We start from the raw sequence: 24,630 nt of genomic DNA on the forward strand, positions 1-24,630 counted from the left end.
GTGTGAGAAACTGAAAGTATATATCGGGACTAAAAGGTGTGATAGATAATGTGAAATAGGAAAAAAAAGGGGGAAGGGTAGTGGAAGTGGTAGGGGAAAGGAAAGAAAGGAATGGAATTAATATGAAAAAATGAAAAAAATGGAAACAAAGTCTTTGTAAATAGGAAGGGGTGGAGGTGTTAAAAGGAGGGCAGGAGAATGGTGAAATAAATAAGAACCAAGATAGATCACATAAAGGTACAAATTTCCAGTGATGAATGTCATTGTATTTTATACCTAAAAAATGTACCAATAAAATTAATTTTAAAAAGAAGGCTTTGGGAAATTGTTTTGGGAGAATTTCACCTACCAGTATCTCAGAATACATAGTTTGATTAGAATAGAGTATGACACAGATAACAATATAGTCATAATTATAAATTTTTTTATGGATTCCCTGAACTTTAGAACTGTTTCTGTTCTCCTTTTCTCATTATTCTTTAAACTGTCATAGACAGCAACTTCTGCTTTTCCTTTTCATCTTGTGTTTAGGGAAGTCATGCAATTGGTGTAGTCTTTGGGTGGAGTTTTTAAAATGCAGAAGCTTTCACAGGCAAATATTTACCTCTATGTGTAACTGGGACTAGAATGGTCAGTACTTAGAAGTCTCTTCGCTGGAAAGGACTATCATTGGATCAAGTTCTCTCTGAAGTTGCCTCTCTGGATTATGAATTATGAAATGTTGCCCGGGATCTTCACGGCTTTCCTTTCCTTTGTATCAGGTTCTTGTTCTGGGCTGAAGGTGACCGTGCCGTCACACACTGTCCATGCCATCAGAGGTCAGGCCCTCTACCTCCCTGTGCACTATGGCTTCCACACTGTGGCATCAGATATCCAGATCATATGGCTATTTGAGAGACCACATGCGATGCCCAAATACTTACTGAGCTCTGTGAATACATCTGTAGTTCCTGACCTGGAATACCAACACAAGTTCACCATGATCCCACCCAACGCATCTCTGCTCATCAATCCACTGCAGTTTGATGACGAAGGCAATTACATTGTGAAGGTCAACATTCAAGGGAATGGAACTCTATCCTCGAGTCAGAAGATACAAGTCACTGTTGATGGTGAGTCTACTCTGACTATATTTAGCAAGCTAGTTTAGGGTCAGCAGAGACTCAGGACACTAAAACTGGTGGGCTTCAGGTTCTGGCTATGCAACTTCTGATGAATTAATTAATCCTCAAAGCCTCACCATCTCATGACACCAATAACATTATTATCTATTTCATGAGGCCTTCTGAGGACTAAATTAGACATGCACATAAAGGATATGCACAGTGTCCAGCACCATTTGGGGGAGAATTAGCTCAGTGATCATATGCAACAGCAATAAAGAGTTTCTGGAAATGTCCTCTGAAGAATGAGGTCAGCTAACTTTCGGATGTTTATTTTTCTTATCAAAATGTGTAAATGAGATACCTTAAATATCTTATTCCAAAGTCCAATTTCTGCTTTTTCTCTCTAGACCTGTTTATTTGACAATATTTCTCATTTTAGTAAATACTACTTCCACTTTATTGGTTTCGCAGGCCAGTCTTTTAGTCATAATTGACTCCTTTTCTTGCATCCCACATCCAAGCCACAAGGAAACATGTTTGTTAGCTTTACCTTCAAATTGTGGACAGGGTCTGACCACTTCTTATCAGCCCCTTTACTTCCCACTCAACCCAACCAGCTGTGGCCTGGCCCATTCTAATAGCTGACCCCTGGTCTCTCTGCTTCTGTTCCTGAAGCTTAAAATCCTCCCAGCACCTGTTTGAATACCATGACCTACTGGATCCAGTTCTTACCTCTACTTCCTTCACTCTGTTCTGGCCATGCTAGTCTTGATCTTCCTTGAACCAGACAAACGCTCACTTCACAGGACCTTTGTACTTTCTGTCCACCTCGATAGATTTTTTCCCTGATATCACTCTTATTTCCTTTAAAGTGTCAGCTCAAACGCTATATTATCTGTGAAGTCTTTCCTAACTACCCTATACAAACTATAATCTCACTTCCTCAAACACACATGCCATAAAGTCGCAAAGTCACTATCTTCAATTCTTTCTCTTTTTTGTCCCATTTACTACCATCTAGACATATTGCATATTTTTATTTGTTTATTGCTTCTCTTCCCTAAGTAGAACACAAGGTCCATGGAAGTGGAGACTTTGCATTGTTCACTGCTTTGTCCCTAGTGCCTAAAACCTGCTGGCCGGTCCTATATTTTGTAGCCATTGGTGGAGTAGTGAGTGGCAGTAGACGGGAATGCTTTCCCGAAGCTGAAGAAACAGGAGGCTTTCCTATGTGGTTTTCTGTCTCCCTCAGTACTTTCAACAGAAGATCCCTTATATGTTAATGTGTAGTGAAGTTTGATCTTTTTGGCAAAGTGAAACCAAAAGTTTAGTAAAGCCTTCAGATGCTTTTCAGGCCTGAGAAAAAATTCTTCTCAGAAGAGAAATTTCCACGTCTGAGTCATACTGTTCTAGGCAAGTGTGTGATCACAAGCTAGTAGCTCTTCTAATGATTGTTTCTCATACCATTAACATATTACTTATTTTTCCCATACCACATGAGATGCACTTGAAACACAAAGCTTTATAAATAATAAATACACATCATTCATTTTGCCTTTTAAATATTAATGATGTAAACAAAAGCTATTCCATATCCTTTGCTGTTGCCAGGAAAGATAAAAGATTGAACCAAATGGGTTGATTACATCCACACTCAGAAGTGCTGGAGGCTTCAGAGCTACTCAGCTGGCCTACAAACTGCTTTCACCCTTGTTTCTCCTTGTCTTTCATTTACTTCTTTCTCCTCTGAGCTGGAAAGTTTAGTCTCTTACTGTCCTGATGCACATTTTTCCATTATTGGAAAAGTTAAATGATTCAAGTTAAATATGCCTGAGGAGGATGCATCCACCTCAGCTAAAAGCTTGATTGATCCAATTATTGGTCCCTTAGGTGTCATCTTACTCTTCGTGAAGGAAATTATTAAATATATACATATCCCCAAAATACAAGAGAAACTTATGGCCAGACTCAAAGCTACTGAATGTTAATCCTTTCAGCACTGAATTCTATGTAACTCTGTACAAGTCACTGTTTTTAATCAATAAAGATCCAAGAAACTCAAAGATTGACAAATGTCACTGAAATGGTTATTGATGAATATGTAACTTTTGCCCATATTCATTAATTTCAGAGTTAAAATTCAGAGAGGAAATATTTACTCATTCTGGAAATTTATTTATTTGACAAATGCAATGTTAAATTTCTGTGGTGTATCATACTGGCAGTGCAGTATACAACTAATTTTCTATGACTTGATTTTCCAATTAGAATTTCTATTATAATTGTCATTTATACTTCTAATTTGATATAATCCCAATGATGTATTTTATCTTATTATCCATTGAGTCAGGGTTGAAGTGTAGACCTTGGTTTTTTAAAATGACTAACATAATCTTTCAACACAAATATAAACTAATTAAAAGATACAATCAGTTCCCTTAAATAAAGTTATCCATTTTTGAGTCTCTAAAACTTTCCCTCAATTTTCCAATAGTATACCACATGTGAGCTGAATACTTTGAAGATTTTAAATGCTCACTGCATTCAGCTGCTCTGGGTACATTAGGACAAGCCAAGAAAGGTGAATAACTGTATAAAGCTTGCCTCTGAGTATATATCTTTATGGTACTGGAGAAAGCACAATGAACAGGAAATAAAAAAGCTAAGGTTCTCAACCACTAAACACATCATCTACAGAGTGAAGGGCTTCATTAGACAATCTGTGATAAGAAAGTTCTAGAATTTTGTAAATTCTGACGATGAAAAAGATTTTTATATTTTATTATTTTGCATTTTACATGATATTTTATTCTAATTATTGCCCGAGGAGTCCATATTTACAAAGTATAAAATGTTAGCATTATTTCCCCAGGATTTACTATTTAAAAGACTTTATGAAGTTTTATCATAATTCCTTGGGTACAAAAATTATTTCTGTTCTTGATATTGCAGACCCTGTCACAAAGCCAGTGGTGCAGAATCACCCTTCCTCTGGGGCTGTGGAGTACGTGGGGAACATGACCCTGATGTGCCAGGTGGAAGGGGGTACCCGGCTAGCGTACCAGTGGCTAAAAAACGGGAAGCCGGTCCGTACCAGTTCCACCTATGCTTTTTCTCCCCAAAGCAACACCCTTCGTATTTCTCCAGTCACCAAGGAGGACATTGGGAATTACAGTTGTCTCGTGAAGAACCCCGTCAGTGAAATGGAAAGTGACATTATTACACCAACCATATACTGTAAGTTGTTCTGGTTGTTTTTAAATACTAATGAGCTTTTATCCTTTCTGAGAAGTTCTCACCAGGGTAGGCACAGAGACTATCAACATCAGATGGCTTTATCATCATTGTCATTCAGCCCTAGTAATAATAACATTTCCTAGTCACTGTCTTGTCTTAAAATATGTTTATCTATTAGCACAACCCTAATTCTTGAAGAACAAGGATATAATTTGTGATTTAACACACTGTATAGCTTCATATGCAGTGGAAAGTAAGAATCTCAATTTCAAGAACCATACCCAGGCACTAATTTATACCCCCCCCCAAGAAGAAGAGTTTGTGATGATAGACTGGGAGAGAGATGTGCTCCGGAGCTGACTCCAAGGAACAAGAGAGCTCCTGAAGTTATGCATTGGTAGTGGACCCAGCACATGACTTTTCCCTCTGAACATTTCCTCAGTTCCATGATTAGAAGCAAAGTGCAGGGAGCATCATAATCAGAGAAAACAGAATTATTCCACAGTAAAATCAGGTTCCCAGAATTGGTAATTATGAATATTTCTGGATTTCAATTTTCTGCAGTTCTTTTTTCTGTTATTAGTATTCTGATCTGTTTACTCAGTTCTATTTTCTGTTATAACTCGTATGCAGAGTTAAATTTATCAAAAGCTTCCATTCATGTCACATTACCATCACTAACCCAGGTAAAGTCCTTCATTTTCCTTATTTCATTAGTTTCCCAGTCCTTTCTACTGCATAGCACTACCTCTAATATGTTTAACATTGCATCTTAATTTCAGCTTAGCTCAGAGTTTCTCAGACTCTACACTAGTGCCATTTTGAGTTAGTTAGATAACTGTTTATTGGGGGTGATGTACTAGATGGTTAGCAGTTTGCTTGACCTCTACTATCTGTATAACAGTAGCACTCCTTCGCAGTTGTAACAAAATGTCTCTGGACTGTGCCATACATCCTTTATGAGGCGAAACACCCTCCAGTTGAGAACCAATGGCCTATCCAACTTGTTACCAGCTACCATTAGCTTAGAGCATGATTGCAATGACAGCTTAATAAAAGTGAGGTATGGCAAAGGAAAACTTGTGATCCCTGTGGCATAATGGTGGGGATTTCGGCTGGCTAGATTATAAGAGAATTAAGCTTGTTTCATATATCCAGTCCCTTGCCCAGGATACGCTCACAATAGTGGAAGAGGCACTAAAGCCTTACACTCACATGCTTAACAGTCAGACAGACTGAAGTGAGAAGTGGGTTTAGTCTTACCTGTATGAGCTTAATTAAGCAAATCCCTTCATCTTTCAGAGCCTGTTCTATAAAATGTATAGAGCTAAAACCCCCTCACCACATTTCTGTGGTTAAATGAGGCAAAAATAATAATAATAATAGCAAATGACTGACACAAAGCAAGCACTTCGTATATGGAGGCGGTTTTATTGTGGATATATTTGTGTTGTACCATCTTCAATAGAGCACCAATGGAGTCCTTCTGAAAGAGTGTGTTATAACTCTGGAAAAAATTCACCAGCATATATGCAAAATAGAGCCTTTCCCAACCAGATAAAACTCAGGCTAAAACAAAGCATCAACTGTAGGGCAGGAAAGGAAGCACTGGGAAAAAGAGAAGAGCAAATTAGTAATACAGGCTTACATAGGCATTTTGTTTACATCAGCGAGACTAAGCGAAGCAAAGAGAATCATGGAATCTTGAAGCTGGACATTACCCTATGTTTTAGTAGAAGAGAGAGAATATTTACAATGAAACATATGAAATAGAATGCCATGGATACCATAAAAATAAATAGACAGCCGCATAGTAGGTAGGAACAGGAACTCGGGAGACAAAGGCTTGGGTTCAAACCTGACTTGGCCACCTTACCTCTCTATGCCTGTTTCTTCATCTATATAATAGTAATAACAGCAGCTTACTTCACAGAGTTGTTTTGAAAAGCCAACCTGTTATTCTATGTAAAGTGCTTCAAATACTGACAGGCTCTTTGGGAATATCATGATCTGGGGACAACACTATGAGCCCGTCAGTATTCGAAGAGAGGTATGTAAAAAGACACCCACATGTGCATGTTCTGCTGGCTGATCTCCTCTGGGGAGAGTCCTGGAGTCTTGGGGATCCCTGACGAGCCCCCAAATGTTGTACCTAGATCGCAATATTCCCAAAGACCACCAAGGAGTCAAGTCCGATGTAATTACATGAGGAGTTTATTACAAGCTCGAGCCTGGACCCTCATACTTCACCGACTGAGGGGATCAGAAAACGAGAGTCCTGACCCATTTTTAAAGCATGATTATATAGGGTTGGGGAGGCTTTCCCTTTTTATTGATGCTATTTTTATCTTTTGATTACTATTAGATATTATTGGAGTACTTGCTGGAATAGGAAGGTGCTTACTGGAAATTGCTAATACCTAAAGGAGGGGAGGTTCAAAGGGTCAAGTTCCTTTTTCCAAAGAAAATTTGATTAGTCAATTATTATATTTAACAAAGCATGTGATTAAACATATGGTTTTCTAACTATCTTAAACAACTATCAGGAAGAAGATAGGTTCATCCTTGGGTTAGAAAAAGAGGAACAGAAAAACAGGGAGGAGGTTGTTATACAGAATGGAATTTTTACAGCTCTTTGCCCAGAAAACCTGATCTTTATATTCTGAGTAAAGGTCAAAGAGGGAGACCACCTTGATCAGGAAACTTGGGTCGTACAATAGTAAGTAGTGTGTAAGTTATCACAATAACATTATTGGCTCAGATGATGAAAGCATTAATTCTGGAGAAAGTACTGGGGAAAACACTTCTAGCACAAAGTGATATTTAAGTGAACTTGGAACAATGACATTATTTTTGTACCTGGACCCTTGGCTATATGTCCTACAATGGTTTTACATAATCTTATTTTCACATAACATTGTGGAATTATTCTATCTGCCTTAAAGCATAGGCTTGTCCATAGAATCACACACAAAAAAGCTCTGACTATATATACTGCATGACTAGCAGGACTGAAATGGACTGAAAAATTCAGATTTGGTGAAATCTGTTTATATGTGTGTTCTTGACTAAATAAAGTCATTTTGATACAAATTAAAACCTTCATTCAACTTCAAGTATTTAAACATAGGGAAAAGAAAATATGAACAGACTACCTGAATCAAACCTAGGACTATGTGGACACGACTTCATGTTATTCTGATATCTTGATCTAAATGGTTAATTTTCACATAAAAATAAATGCCATACAAAGCAAGGTATTAACCAAGGCATATATCACATATTAAATGTTAATCCCAAAGAACAATTGTTTAATGAATGGAAGACAACAGAAAATGGGATTGCACTATAGGATTTCTTGTCAATTGAGGAAAGCCAGATGCTGTTTGGTTTTGACTTTGTGCTGTTGCAAACATCATGCATTTTGGGGAGTGCAAAAAAGAGTGATTATGAGCATAAGCTATACATTTGCACACTCTAGGTCTGAGCCTTAATCTGCCTGTACCAGTGTGTGCAAGTGGCTTCCTTTTCCTGTGCATCAGTCCCCTTATCATCTTAACATGCTGACCCCAGTGTCGTGCTATCTCAAGAGAGGTGAAGAGGATTAAGTGAGAGTACAGTAAGGAATTAGGAAATTAATGTAGGGCACATACGAAGAACTCAACCAATGTTAGCTCTTTTTCTTTTCTTTTTTAAAACCAAAACTATAATTGACAATGTGACATTGAGAAGTTCTGGAGATTCCCATATAATGTAGAAGATACCTGCAAAGAAAAAAAACAGTGGAATTTTTATTTAAATATCATGTCTTCATTGGACATATTTTATTTTTATGCAATAAAATATTTTCATGTCAATTTTTCCTTAGGCCTTTCTATTTGTGTATCTCTTCATTTACCTACCTCCCTACCTTTAAACTCTTTCTATAAATTTACCTGAAAAATTCCTGGGAGAAATTGCGTATGCAATGACAGGCACGTGAAAATATTATTTTTGAAAGACATGTTTATTGTTGCTATAGTTTATTTTAATCTGGAATAGTGAAAATAAGATCTTTCTTTCAACATGTGCAAGTCTTTGTACCAACCTCATTGTCACAGAATTTACAGATACAGCATGTGATAAATATTAAAATGTGAGGAAAAAAACCTATAATCAGACCTATAAATGTTAAACAGTATGCTTCAGACTCCTGTCTTTCCTTTCCTGTGTTATTTGAAAAAATTAAAATATCCCAGTGTGAGTAAGTTTATATTTCACAAACATACCTTCTACTTATGGAATGAGCTTTTTTCTTTACATCCTTTTAGATGTAGTCTATGAAATGTTGCTATGAGTACATACTGAGAGTAGAAAAAAGAAAATTTGCAAAGGTGGTTTCTACTTACACATTGTAAAGATGAATTGTCTACACAGTCAAGAAAATTTTTGACCCAATTGGTAGTCATGATATAGTTTTATTATTTTTTTTGTCCGGATTACTTTATGTTCAAATGCAGAAACATACACTTGATTAGCATCTCATCTTATTGATAGTCATCCACTCGGTCATAATTTGATTTGATTAAAAACATCAGAGTCTTGTTTGTACTAAGGAATTAGTACCTATTTTGTAACATATAGAAAAACAACCCAGGCTCAACTTAATAGTTTTTCTTGTTATCACTCTCTCAGCCTTGTTTCATTGTTTGTTTTCCTTTTCTTTTTCTTGTTTCTGGGTAACAAGAATTAAATGAGTACAAGATTTGTTGCTTATCCTCTTCTTCAGGTAGCAGCGACACGTTGCAATCTGTGGGAATGTGTGCCACATTTGTGTTCATCCCCACTGCTCTCCCTCCACTTGGTTGTCCTCCTCTGCCTTCTGACATCGCCTTCTCTGGGAAGGCTCACCTGTCCGCACTCACCTCACCTCCTTGCTGTCACTTGCATTTCACTGTGCAGTTGCAGCACACTCCACTTGCCTCTCCCTGGCCCTTGCTGCACGATGCCTTCCTTGACTCTCCTCCACGCATGAGCACCCCAACCCCAAATGAAAGTTTCACCTTTGTGTCTGCAGAGCAACACCTGACACAGATGAAGACCTGAATAAAATTTTTGAACTTGACTAAAATAGAACACACCCTCTTTGTGCATAGCCCTTTCCGATCCCAGTTTACTTGATGAGAGTTTGGAAAAGTTACATTCCCACTATAAGATGACAGTTTTGTCATGTCAGTGCTTTACCCCACCACCAGCCTTGCTTTCCCTGACCTTTAACAAAGTTCTTCAATAACCAGGTAACCAGGCATGGTGGCACACTCCTGTAATCCCAGCACTTGGGAGGCTGAGGTAGGAGGATCGCTGTGAGTTCGAGACCAGTCTGGGCTACATAGTGAGTTCCAGGTCAGACTCAACTACATAGTGAGACCCTGTCTCAAAAAAAAAACAAACAAACAAACAAACAGGTAAATGTCATATTCTAATATTCCCCCATAGAGATCCACATCATAATTTACAATTCTAGCATGAATAAACCATACTGTTTCCTAAAAGCACTGTTTGCTTGACAGTTTTCTTCATGAAAGCAGAAACTGTTTTGTTTTTATTTTGACAGAAAGTTTAACAAAATCTAACAAGATTGATTGTATATTTATGAGGTTATGATGTCATAAACTGATGCCGGCCTTGGTAGAATACAATGTCAAGTCAATAATTCAGATAGATATCTACTTGCAGTTGACAAAATGTATATGCCTTCTAGCTGCAGCTGTGAATAATCACCCAGTAGCCACCATATTTTGTATGTAGCATATGGCACCATGGCAGGGGAGTACTTTAAGTGATAAAAATTAAAGGGGGAAAGAAAGGTCATTTGCAGTAAATACTTACCATCTGCTCCCAAGCAGGATGGCAAGCAATATCATGACGGAAATTTAGGTACTGTTCCCACCCAGTCATAAATTGTTAAAGAAAACAGATGATATGTGATTTTACAAGCCATTTAGTAAACAACCATTCCTGACACAAAGAGTTCATTTCCAGTGGGAACTCTCTGCCAAAGGCAAGAAAGTAAACCATTATCCAATCAAAATGGACTATATTTCTGCTGTGGTTGGGTCACTCTAAATGTCTCCAACTGGATTGCCCATTCATCTGAGTAACATTCTAGACTCCAACTCAAAGTAAAGGGAAGTGCTAATGATAAGGGAAATAACATCATAGTGCAGTCAGAAGAATATAGATTGTAAGCAGCATGTACAGTGTCAGATATAGCTAGATGGGTTTGTGTCTGTATGTGAGGGGCAGAGAGAGACAGAGTAACAGATTTGGTCACACGTTGTAATGGAGATGATGGTTCTCTGAGCAGTAAAATTACAAGTGACTCTTCAGTGTTAAGCTTCTCTGAATTTTAGTATTGTTTACAGTGAATATGTATTTGTTAAACTGTATAATCAGATAAAATATGTAGCTTTTAAGAAATAGTTGACATTGTGAAATAGAAAAGGGCTAAAGGTGCAGGGGAAGTCGGAAGGGTAGGGGAAAAGAAATAAGGGAAAAGAAAAAATATGAGAAAATGGAAATAAAGTTTTTGTAAATAGGGAAGGGAGGAGAGGGTGAAGGGAGGGCAGAGGTATGGGGAAAAAATGAGAACCAAGACCTGTCATGGAAAGGTACAAGATCCCAATGATGAATGTAACTGTACTGTATACCTAAAATGTACCAATAAACTCAATGAGGGGAAAGAAAAGAAATTGTATCAGAGCAAGGAATTTATTTTATTTTTTGTGGTGTTGGTGTTGGGAATTGAACTGAGAGCACTGGGCAAGTGCTTTACCATCGAATTACACCTCCAGACTAGAAGTAAGGAATTTAAATGCCTCAAGGTATGGAATTCCAAGATCTAGAAGAGCTGCTTGTGGGGGAAAGAGAGAAGCTAGAGGATTTGACATATGTTTGGTTTTATTTTTTTGTTTTTTGAGACAGGATCTCCCTGTGTAGTCTAGGCTGGTCTTGAATTCACTATGTAGTCCAGACTCATGGCAGTCCTCCTGCCTCAGCCTCCAGAGCATTGTAATTACAGACATGCATCACCAGACCTGACAATTTGAGGGTTTTGAGGATGACTGTGAAAAGCCAGATATAACATATAAAGAAAGAAAGTAAAAATTATGTCAATCATAAAACACAACAAATGAAGAAGTAGCAAGTAGCAAAATCAAACATAAGTGAGTAGAGAAGAACAGCTAAGATAATCAGGTTCCTCTTTAAAACTATGTTTTAATTTAAACTACAGTGACTTTATTAAATTCAATTGTCCTTATTCACCAGCACTGGTTATAAATGACTGGGCTTCCTCTAAAAGTGAATTCACCCTCCACAACTGGAGAATTACTACTTGTGAAAAATACCCCACATGTTGTAAGCTCCTAAAGCAATTCTAAATGGGGAGTTTGTTTAAAAAAAAAAGTGTTGAGTAATGTGAGCATACTGGAAAAGTAAATTAATCTCTATATTTGTTAAATTCTGAAGCAATCTGTTTTACAGCACATTTTGTAAACTCAAAACGACAGGGTAAAGACAGAGGCCTAAATTGAATGACTATATTTTTATAATCATACTTGTCTTCTTACCAAGTCTGCCTTACTCTGCTATCAAGAAGGGTTTCGAGACTAGTTTGCACACATAGACTCAAGTCTCTTGCGCTTCCAACCACAGTCCATTTCTCCTATTGGTTTCCTTCCAAGTGAACCTCCTTTGGGGTGCCCTTCTTAAAAGTGTTTGCTTCCTTAATGTTCCATCAGTGTGACAACCAAAGGCACCCTGCTGCCTGAGGTGCAGCCTCAGGAACCATAGGTTCAACTCTTCATGTTTCTGCACGGTGCCTAAATAATGGCATACACTCAGTAAGGTCTGGAGACACTGAGTAACATTTCTATAACGCTTTTGGTTGAGCGAGTAACAGCAAATTTTTATCACTATGACACTACTTATACTTAATGGAATTCACCTAGAGGCTTCCACTTTACAGGAAGTACATTGTTCTAAACCCCAGTAGTTTCACCCAAGACTCCCTCAGATCCTGAAGCGAGAGAACCGAATGACAAAGTCCTGGTATAGTCACAGGTTAGGGGCAGATATTCCTCACTTTTATTATCCACCTCAAATTCCTAATTGCTTTGAATTTTAGAAGAAGACAGGCCACCCTCCATATTCACCAATTCCACAACAAACTCAACCAACCTCAGACTGAAAATATTTGAAAAAAATATTGCATGTGTATTGAACACATACGTACTTTTCAGGTCATTTCTGAAGCAAGAAGGTGTTATAACCATTTGTGTAGCATTTACATTGTACTCACACTAAGCAATCTAGAGACAATGTAAAATATATAAAATATATATGTATATTACATGCAAATGCTATGCCATTTTATATCAGGGACTTGAGCATCTGCACATTTGGTATCCTGAGGGTGATCGGAGAACCAGTCTCCTAGGACACCAAGGAATGATGAGACTAGTTTCTATGTTTGCTTTCTGAAAGTATAGTATCCTTCTCATTTCTCTACATCTTTAGAAAGCAAATGTGTATAAGTCTATGTTTCATAGCTAAATACAATCCATTGCTTGGTATCATCAGTTTCTGTTTTATCTTAGGAAATCTGTTTTCCCAATGGTACATTAATCAAAAGATGCTGACTTCATGGGGAACCACTCTGCAAACTTGAGATTGGCTTTATCATAGCATCAGGGTGTTTCACAGATAGGAAAGGCCTCAGCAACCAGTCATGGAACCATCTTTTTATATTAAAAGATGAGGAAAGTGAGATGAAAAAAGTTTAATGACTCCTAAAGAACATTGAATTAATGATTGATAAAATTATTGACCTTAAGGTCTAGAGACTGCATTATATTATTACATTTATCTAGAGATATGTAATTGGTACTTTTTCAAAACAAAATCAAGACTTTTGAGATTAGGCCACTATGGAGAAACCCAGTCTGCAAAATCCTTAAGATTACAAATTGTTTCTGTTTCTCGTATATTAGATATATTACCTTGCAACTAGTATCTCTCAAATAAACATTTGTTGATTGATTATTTCACTAATTACAGAATTAATATATAATTAGAAAATAATTTATTATAAAACTAATAATTAGGGAATAAGAAAGTATTTTGAAGTAGAAAATTATATGACATACTTTATTTCTTCTTAGGGAAGTAATATGAATGATTATGTATTTTAGAAGTCCTAGTTCTGCTATTTAATAGCTATGTGACCATGGGCAAACAATTTTTTTTAAATCTTACAATGGGAACAATAGCATGTACCTCATATGATTGCTTTAAAGATTAAATGAGGTCATATGTATATGCATTTAAAGTATCTTTACATGGCAAATGTCTAATAAATGTCCATTATGATCATGTGAAAAATGAGCAGCCTAAAATGTGAAGGTTTTTAGACTGCAAGCCATGATTTAGACTAGATGGAAAAATTTATGTGGCTGGAGAGTTTTTTTAAACTCAGCCAGTGTCTCTCTGTCTCTCTCTCTGTCTCTGTCTCTCTCTTTCTCTCTCTCTCTCTCTCTGAAAACAGCAATGAACATGTGTCTTCATGGAGATCAGATACCATAGGAATGGTAATATGCTACAAGAGTATTGAGTATAAGAAAAACACCATGGATATCCATGATTAAGTAGTTTGCTGGTGATCAATAGATATGTGTTAATGAAACTGAAGATATATTTTTCCAAATGGAGTCCTAAACTTAGATAAGGTGAAGGAATTTTTTAAATTATTTAACTGTGAAAATGTTATGAAAATATGAAACACTCCTATACCTATTTGCACAAATCTGTGTTCCTTGTGAAACTAGGTCTTTGATAAATATTTGCGTGACCTCTCCTAGCACTGAGAAGAAATACAGACAGCATTCAAAGCATGGTTGCCAAAGAGAAAATAATGGCTATAATGTGCTGGAAAAATTTTTCTAAGTACAATTACTATTTCAGAAAAACTGCATTTTTAACAAGAATTTACATTTGCCAATACATTACTGAAAAGTTTAACATCACAATAATAGTTAAAATATATGTAAACTTGTAAATTAAGTATATGTAAAATTGTAAATTTACTTCAAATAAGTTCAAGCACATCTAAAATAACTTCAGTTTTCATGAATATCAGAATAAAACATATTTGGGTCCTCATTGGATATTGTAAGTCTAAAAAAGATATGTTTTCTCAACTCTAATGTGAAGATTTTCTAAGAAAAGTAAAAGCTCTCCCAAACCCAAAATCTATGTTGCGATTATTTATGTTACCCCTCCATTTCTTTTTTTACATCAATACAGACGGACCTTATGGACTTCGAGTTAATTCTGATAAAGGGCTAAAAGTAGGGGAAGTGTTTACTGTTGACCTTGGAGAAGCCGTCCTATTTGATTGTTCAGCTGACTCTTATCCCCCTAACGTCTACTCCTGGATCCAGAACACTGAAAATGCAACATATGTCATTAAGCATGGGCCTCTCTTGGAAGTGGTGTCAGACAAGGTAGCACAGAAGACAACTGACTTTGTGTGCTGTGCTTACAACAATGTAACTGGGAGGCAAGATGAAACTCATTTCACTGTTATCATCACATCTGTAGGTAAGTGTGACATGAAAGGAAGAGATCACAGTAAGGCACAAATGCATGTCAGCCTTGCTTTCTGCAATCGAATACCTACGTGGAAGAGAAAATTATTTTGGAGTTGCTCGTATACCCTAAGAAAGTCTCTTTCCTAGGTTAACTACATCATGGTTTCTGTGGTTCAAAGAAAGAAAACTCAAAACGAAATGGAGAGAAATTATTGCTTTCCTGATTTTATGAGCAGAATTGGAATTAGTTTGAAATTAGCAGAGACAGTGTATCAAAACTGAACCATCTTTTTCCCCATAAATTGCTATTCTGTCTGTATTCCCTATTTAAGTGAACGTTCCTGACCTCCACCAACCTAAGACAGAAATCTAATGTCACCCCAGACTGTTTTCCTTTGTATATTGTACTGTGGTGAAGGCACCACATTCAATCACTGAGTTCTAACCATTCTCCTTCCTGCTTGCCTCTTGTATCCATCTGCTTTTCTCCTTCTTTCTCTCTTTTTTTCCTCATCTGCCTTACTCTTCTGTCTCTCAACTTTCACCTTTCTGCTTTCTTCCTTCTCATTCATCCTTTTCTTTTTCTTTATCTATTACTACTTGTATTGTCACTGTCAAGTCCTTTGCATACAGAAAAATACAAACCAGATTCCATTTGGGGAAAACCTGGGGCAGATTTGAACAGGAAGCAGTGGTTAAGGTGCCTGTTGCTATTATTTCCACTGATGCTCTCTCTTTCTCTATCTTTGCAACCATACTACCTAGGATAGGATCCATAAGAGAGAAGCCCACTGTATTTTGAATGAAGCAAAAATATAAGCCTATGATCTTAGGGCTAAATTTTTTACTATGTGGCCCTTGTATCAAAATCACCGTGGGGGGTTGGTTTCAGTAAGATACGTCAGACCTGTCCGATGAAAATCTTGAAAGTAAAACCTGGCAATTTAAATTTTTAGCAGGCACAAATGCGACAACCACTTTATTTCCTCCACAGAACTTAAAGTTTTCTAAAAAACTTTTAAAGAGCCAAAAAGAATTAAAACACTATTGCAAACCTGCAGGTTGATGAACAAATATTTAGTGTGTAGATCCTCCTAAGAAGTTTGTAAAGTTAAGGATATTCATATTTGCAAAATATCTGGCATATATTAGAGTTTATAGATTATCCCAGTGGGTTGTTTTTTTAGTATGGAGAAAATATTACACTCTTTAGAAAAGTGCTATCCTGTAAAACTTGCCGCAATTTGGGAAATTTTGAATATCTATATTTTTTACTATGACAACCACTAGCCTCATTTGGCTTTTGGACAGTTAAAATATGACTATTCAACTGAGGAAGTGGATTTTTTTATTTTTTAATTTTAATTTAGATGTAAACAGTTGTAATATAGAATATGGCATTCTCGTGAATACCATATTAGAGAATGCAGCTCTAGAATTTTTACCTGAATTATGTTTTATTGCAGGCAGTAAATAATATATTTTCTTGTAGACCTTCAAAGTCTATGTACTCAGGGTTTTTAAAGTAAGCATTTATTCACTTATTACTCAAGCACCCATGTAGGCCAAACCCAAATAATTGCTGAGTATACTATACGAAAACAAAATTCCTGCTAACAATAATATCTGTTTATGACTTAAAATGGGTGACAAATATGAACATAGCTAAGTCCTTCACTTTCTACTTTTCTAAAATATTAATAGGTTTAACCAGCTTGTCATTCTAGTAGCTAACAACAATATAATTTAAAAACAAACGATAAGTAAGCTGTTAACAATTGAAGTGTCATCTTAGACTTATTCTTTATGCTCATCATGAGTGAAATCATGGCTACACCATGTAGAAGTATGTTACGGGTAAGGCTTTCCCGCTGCCTAAACTTTCTTCCTTAATAGTTAGCCAGAATATTTGCATAGTATCAGAAGCCCCGATATTTGATTAAGATCTTATTGCTCATGCCCCGAGACAGCTACAGTCTTAATGTCATATAACTGCCTTTTGAAAAAAATCTAAAAATCCTGTTTGACTGTGCAAATACCAGGCATTTGTTATTATAGTAAATACAAAGAGCAGGTGCTTATTTTTCAGAGGGATTCACGGTTTGTCTACATTAGTGAAGTCTCTGTGGTTTTCAGAGCTATTTTCCAACTCCAAAATGCCCACAGAATCTTAAATCAAACAGCAGAAAAATTGAGGAGGAAATGAGTAATATTGGCATGTTTTATTAAGTGTTTAATTTTTTTCCTACATTTCCAAATGAAAGGACCTCTGTAATGAAGATCTAAGTGTAACTATCAGGATTCACTGACCATCCACTCTGATGAACGAGCTATCATAAGAACTATGGAGAATTTGAAATCGTTTCCAAGGTTAAGGTGCCTGCTTTTGAGATGTTTTCAGGAGTGAGCTGATGTTTGGTGTAACCAGAGTCAAGTTATAGGAAACAGATGAAGTTCTTTGTTTTTAATGAGGCAAAAAATGCAGCCAGTCAAAAAGTCTCAGCAATAGTGTGTGGAAAACAAATGAGAATGGAATCAAAGAAGACTCCAAGGTCAGGGATATAGGAAGAAAATGACAAGGTCAAGGGATAATCAGAAGTTTCATTGAGGACTTTCAGTCGAGGAGAGGAAGGCAAGAGAAAGTGACAATTGACTGTGCATTTTTCTGCCTGGGTAAAACTAGACCAGATGGTAACTTCCACCTCTGTGGGCCACGATGCACTCTTAATTTGAGACATTATTAATTGACCTTTCAGTATCTCAGAGTAGATGTCCTAAAGAAAACAGAGACAATGGGAAAGGTCACACAGCTAGAAAGTGATAAAATGATACCTGAATTCGAAGACTTTCTTTTTAACCACAATACAAACTATATGCCTTGATGTCACTGAGACTATTGATAGGACCATGGCCTTACAAACATATAGACCATGGTGTGTATTTTCTTATCATCCTAGATGATTTAACATTATACACATACAGATCCTATACTCTGTCCGTAATGTATTATTTCATATTAATGAAAAATTATAAAGCATTTCTCACTAAAATTAATATCTAGTAATTCCCAGGAAACAGCAGTTATTAAGATGACATATTAGCATTTGTATTTTGAAAAGTAATGATTTTATTGCTTTAATGACTTCCTTGAATGCAGATGTTACCACTTTAAAGTTTTAACTGAGCCTGATTCACTATTATGATGTGCTATCCATACACATATATAATGAAAATGTTTATAGAAATATAATTATCTGCTCAAAAATCAAATGTTTGCATTTATTAAAGGCATCCAAATGTAGAGTTCCCTAAGGCCTACATAGCCTTAATTTAAGATTTAGCCATAATAGAAATGTTTTGAATTTATATATAACCCTGAGAAATCTACTATATTAAAATCTAATTTCTTCTATCTATCTACACATTTCTCAAGTCCTATGCTCCTGGAGATGTTCTTCACTTCAGGCCACCAGAGATAACAACTAAGATAGAATGGCAACCCTGAATTCCAAAGCCTGAGACCTTGGGTGACTTCCCCTTAATATCTACCACAGAATAACTGCATCTGTCAAGTGTGCTCATGGTGGAGTGTAGAAATAACACACTACACTCTTCAGTGTGTTGCCTTCATCTTCATGAATCGGCTGCCATAATCATTAGACTCAGAGAGAGCTTAGGACTCCATTCTGATTTGAAATCAACTCAATGACTGGTAGCATATGGCTGTACTGTTTTGGGTGCAGTCTCTTCAACAGCAGGGATGCGATACCATGGATACCACACCTCTTGCTCATATTTGCACTGACCATGTATTCCATTTTATTTGTTTGTCTAAGGAGGGGACAAATAGCATTTGTCCTCGGGCTTTGGTAAATGAGTTCATCATGTTTAAATAATGGGGAGAATGGCATGCTATGTGCTAATGAATAGTGTAAACTCTCTGAAAAGAGAAGGAAAGGAGCTGTTGCAAGCGCCCAGAAGTGCACTGGGATCTCTGTACATTCTCTGGGACAACAGAGTAAGAGTTTTCCTGCTTTTATTCCCCTTTGGGTACTGAAGATCAAACTCAGAACCTTGTGCTTGTAAAGCAGGCATGGTACCACGGAGCTTAATCCCTGGCCCTCCTACTATCTTATTTTCATTCTGAAAGTTCATCTATCCAAAACACAGTTGCCTAGGTCTGAGACCACAGCAGCTGTGCTCTTCAATTTGTATTCTGTGACAGAGAAGCCATATTAAGAGCAGAGATCCTGGAGAAGAAAAGAGTCAAGAGGAAAAGAGGGCCAGGAAGATCTTTTGTTCTGAGTAAAGGATTGTCTCCATTCCTCAGGCTCCAAGACTTCAGGGTGACAGGTGGTGGCCACTAGGGGCGGTTCTCTGATGTAGGGCAAACAGGTCAAGAGAAAAGGCAAGACGGCAATAGGAGGAGAGTCTAGAGAAACAAGAAATGGGAAATGGAAAGTATGCAATTTTCTATAGGAGAGAATGTACAAATTCAGCCATTTTAGTGAACACACATCAAAAAAGACAAAAAATTAAGAATGAATGAAAGGAGAGAAAATGTGTCTTACGTGCCTTAGTGGAAGACAGCCAATCATTTTTTAATAAACCTACTATAATTTTTGAATCATAGAATATTCTGGCACGGTGTCTGATGTATGCCAAAGTGAAACTTCACCTTTAAAATGAAAATATAATACTGAAATAATAAACATTAGTGTATTTTCAAGTTGAGTTTCAAAACAACTGATAGTATATGAAAATGATTTTCTGCCATTTTGTTCATGGTAAAGCTCATTGCAGGAGCCTAAATAAAGTAAATTCGAATGTAATTCTTTTTTTTTTTTTAAGAGGACCGAGATTATTGAATTTTGGTGAAGGCCATCACGCTACCTTGAAGTAAAATTGTTTGAAGTACCTGACATTTAGTGTTAGAAAGAAGTTTAGTGTTAGAGAGAAACTGACTTACAGGAGCCTAATTTCCAATTGCAAAAAACATTTTTGACAGAGTAACAGGAAAAAAAATCCTGGACAGGAAAACAAAACAAAACAAAATTGCATACCACCCTCTGTTCTGGAACTTAATGACTATGGCAAATATTTTAGTTTCTCTGAGACTATTTCTTTATCTATTCCTATAAGTGATGCTGTGAAGTTTTTAATTAATTTCATTATTATCATTATAATGCAATTATACCAAGTAAATGAGTAACATATATACATCTGATTTTACATATGCATAATACACATATATTTAGTTGTTCATTATCTGAAAATTCTCATTAATTTTGATTTTAACATCAGATCTAACATGAAGACATAGAGAATTAATTTGCTAAAAGTGGTCCTCCAATCATATATCTTAAATCTTGTTTTTCTATTATTTGGTATTATCATTTTTCTTCTTTTTTAGCACTTTTAGTGTCTCAGATAGCCTTTTGTTGGCTTTTATCTTATTGAGAATAATAGTGGAGTATGAATTCTTCTAAATGTATAGCTTAAGAGTGAAACTGATTAACTTTTCTTTAGCTTTCAAAACTGCATCCTTCTGATAACAGAGAATCTGAAAACCTATAGAGAACAACAAAATGATCTGGGGCTCTTGAATCTGAAAAGAGAACATTCAAGGAGATATGGGTTTCACACCACACAACTGAAATGACACAACAGAGAGAATGGGTTTCATTTATCTGTTGTAGTTTTAATTCATAGAGTTGAGAAGATTTAGGCTTAATTTGGAAAAAAAAAAGTCTGTCCTTACAATGGTCAAGAAGTAGTGGTAGAAAGAACATATATATAGTCAGGCATTACTCAATTCATGTTTGAATCTTATAGTTGTAAATGTCTCATCTTCAAAAAAGAATTTGTTCCTGCACTGCAGAAGCAGAAAAAAGCAGTGATACTTAAAATAACTAATTTCAAGTAAAACATTTTTTAAGTCTCTAAAGTCTAAGGGACAAAAAAAATGTAGAACTAAATAGAAGATAGGGATAAAATAAAATATTGTTTAATTCAAATTAAGGAGAGGAAAAGAAACGAAAAGGCAAGAAATATAGAAAAAATAATACTATTTGCAGATCAAATCCCAAATGTTTAAGTAATCACATTAAGTGTCAATGGACTATAAATATTCCAACTAAAAGACAAATGTTTTAAAACTGGATTTTAAGATTCTATTTTCTTCGTATGAGAGACATGCCTTATATATAAGGATACTGAAAAACTAAACACTAAGGATGAACAAATAAACCATATAAACATCCAGAAGAAAGATAGTAGCGTTATACCAATATCAAAAAAATTTATCAAAGAATTAGGAAAAATTGTTGAAGACAAAAAGCATTACTTCAGATAAAATATAGACATTTCGTAAAAGTAAAATGGTCTTCAGCAGAAAATGTGAATGCATTAATAAGTTAGCCTTAAACTATACCTAATAAATAGAGAAATATGACAGAAAAATAGAAAACCCCACAAACTACATGTTAACATATCTCTCTCGGTAATTCATAGACAGACAAAAAGTTACTAGATGTACAGAAGAAAATCAACCTGGCCTAATTGAAACAACATAGAACACTACATAGAACAGAGGTAAAGCATGCCTTCTTTTCATATGATCTCAGATGATCATTTCAAAAACTCACTAATTCAAAGGAATATACTCTAACAAGAATGAGATTAAACTAAAAAAGAAAGAAACTAGAACACTCCTAAATATAACAAGCTTAAATCATTCATTTGTAAATAATCCATATTCACATTGAATATGAAATTTCCATAAAAGTTAGAAAACATTTTAAACTTATTGATAATGAAAATAGTACTTTTGAAAACTCAGGAAATTTTGTCTATAACTAGATCCTCTAAACTTAGGAAAATGATGGAGAAAACAACAGTGCCAACTGATCTTAAAATACATTGTTCTGGCTATTACATTATGTATGGCACACACACACACACACACACACACACACACACACATGCACACACATGCACACACACAAACTGAGGAAATATTCTTTCAGTATTCAAAAACTAACAACAGTTGAGCAGCTCTTCAAGTCTTCGATGAATAAATGAAGTTTCTATACTTCGTTGTTCTTTCTCTTTCATCTTATTAAGTACCAACCAACCAATGTTCATGTTAATATTATACTTGTTCATTGATGATGTTAAAAATTACTTTCCCAAATTGGATATTGATCAGCTTTTATTTGAAGTCTAATTTTACCAAAACATGGTTGAATTTCACCCATAGGTGGACAGCTTGCTCTCTCTCTCATTCATATACATATATATATATATATATGTGCATTTATAAATAAATATATATATACATATATATGCATGCTGCAAGAATCAATTAGCTATGTGGAACTAACAACAAAGGGTATTGAATATTTTACTTATTTGTAAATTATGTTCTACATGTCCTTTATATCAATGAAATAAGTAACTTCAGTGTATATACTTCTGCAATGTTTTGAGACTGGGTTACTAGTATGCCACTGGATATAGTATCCAATTTATGTAAGAAGCTTCACATAAGCCTCTCTTGGTATGCCAAATCTTAGAGCATTGGAACAAGAGTACAATCTAAGAGGTCAGGGATTTAGCTCAGTGGTACCATGCCTGCCTTGAAAGCATAAGGTCCTGAGTTCAATCCCTGGTACCAAACAAAAACAAAAACAAGCAAAAGACTACAACCTAAGGGCTATTGTTCTCACTTCCTCATTTTACTACTGTGAAAATCAAAGCTCTCAGAGTTAAGTGGCTCACCCAAAGTTATACAGCTCTTTAGAGAACAAACCTATGAAGTAGGAGCACAATATTGAAAACTAAATGTAAAAAAGAAAAATGTAGAAGGCTAAGACCTCACAAAGATAACCCAAGTGCTAACACAGTTCCAAAAAGGCCAACTTTCTAACAGTAGAAATACTTTTATTAACAAAGAGAAGAGACTATTTTTCTATTAAGTCTTATGAGGTTCTAGTTTAGTACTAGAACCAATTAATTGCCATCCTAGTTCATTGAAAATTACCTTGCACTTACTTCTTCTACCCAAGGTTTAAATGGGTTTAATATCTGTTTAAATACTGAGAGAGAGGAAAAAAAGAGTAAGGCTTCCTGCTTATCTTGGCTTCTGGGAATCTGAACAGAGGCTTTCTGGTGGGTTTGACAGGATTCAGACTTGACATTTAACAGATAGTTGAGTGGTTACAATGTTTTTGTTGCACCCAAATTCTCCAGGGTTCTCCACTATGGAAGGGAAATGATGTCATATGATTTCATTCCTACATTAATCTGGGCAGACACAGTCAAAGGTCATGATTCATCTCCACATCAATATCTGGGTTCCAAGGCGATAGAGAAGACATCTATTTATGACTTGAATTTATTGGCAATCACAACTCCTTCCTCCTCCAGATTAACTATATGACTAAGCACATTATCATCTGGAGCAGATATTAACACAGGCATGCTTACTGAGTTGTATTAAAGTAACATTAAAGGGGATGGCATAGTGTTAAGATGCTGGGGTCATACCTACCACTGGTAACTTGAGTGACTTGGGGCAAGCCTTGGCTTCCTCATCCACAAAGGGAGGTGATCAGATAATACCTCCCTAGTAAGACTGTTGGGAAGATTCAATGAGTTAATATGTACTCTTGCTACAGAGATTGATAAACTGTAAAAGCTCAGCAAATTTTAGCTATTAGAACATTTTTATAGTGATATTAGTAAAGGGAATCATCTTCAAAGTGAATCTTAGTTATAAAATGGGACTTTTACATAGGTATTGATGATCACACATGCATCCTAAGTGACATATCTTGATTGGTTAAAAATTAGTAAAGTGTATTTAAAATAAACACCTTTCTTCTTGCACTTTTCCTAACTCCTTAGAAAATCCACATTCTTAAACAACACTGGGGGGACACATCTAGCACTGGGGAAATGAAGACAGTGAACTGAAATAGATCTAAGTTAAGGTGTCAAACACAAATAAGAAGTAGGACGTGAGTTATTTGCTACATTTAGTACAGTGTGTCAGTATGATCCCAGGAAGCTCGTATTTCCATCCACCAATATCCCCAGAGGGGAGTGTGTGCATGGGTGTGTGTGTGTGTGTGTGTGTGTGTGTGTGTGTGTGTTCTAAAATAAGTACATTCCAAAGTGTAAAATAAAATAAAATAAAGTACTTTCCCTCCATTTGGTTTCTTTCTTGGAATAGAGCAAGGAAAGAAAGAAATTTGCAATATTATCTTAAGATAAAGAATAATAAACACACCAAATTATATAGCAATTTATTACTAAAATGTATTTTTCTTTTTATTTAGGGCTGGAGAAGCTTGCACAAAAAGCGAAATCATTGTCCCCCTTAGCAAGTATAACGGGAATATCATTATTTTTAATTATATCCATGCTTCTTCTCTTCATATGGAAAAAATATCAACCCTACAAAGGTAGGTTAAAATTAGGGGAAAAAAAGCTCTAAGTTTTATGTACCTATTAAAATATACCTTACTGTGTTTTTGTTTTTGTTTTTTGGCTTTAGTTATAAGACAGAAGTTAGAAGGAAGGTAATATACAAGTTTCTGTGAAAATAATTTTATTCTGTGAAAATAATTTTATGCTTTTCCTCAAGTATT

The 24,630-nt window shown here is 35.8% G+C and overlaps 1 protein-coding gene across 6 annotated transcripts in view; it reads left to right on the top strand.

Moving 5' to 3' along the window:
* The window catches only part of Hepacam2 (HEPACAM family member 2), a 44,732-nt gene that overhangs the window by 12,048 nt on the left and 8,054 nt on the right, over positions 1 to 24,630 (top strand). For 5 of the 6 annotated variants that reach the window (XM_033758448.1, XM_010603457.2, XM_033758431.1 and 2 more), the window contains 5 exons: positions 762 to 1,112; positions 4,059 to 4,343; positions 14,688 to 14,984; positions 24,319 to 24,444; positions 24,537 to 24,561. In XM_033758448.1, the coding sequence (XP_033614339.1) occupies positions 908 to 1,112; positions 4,059 to 4,343; positions 14,688 to 14,984; positions 24,319 to 24,444; positions 24,537 to 24,561 (938 nt within the window). In that variant the 5' untranslated portion in view covers positions 762 to 907. Of the gene's footprint in view, positions 1 to 629; positions 1,113 to 4,058; positions 4,344 to 14,687; positions 14,985 to 24,318; positions 24,445 to 24,536; positions 24,562 to 24,630 lie in introns of those variants that run through there. The other variant, XM_010603458.3, reaches the window with a different exon arrangement.

The sequence above is a fragment of the Fukomys damarensis genome, unplaced genomic scaffold, assembly GCF_012274545.1.
Source record: "Fukomys damarensis isolate Sample0158 unplaced genomic scaffold, DMR_v1.0_HiC HiC_scaffold_4, whole genome shotgun sequence".
NCBI lineage: Eukaryota > Metazoa > Chordata > Mammalia > Rodentia > Bathyergidae > Fukomys > Fukomys damarensis.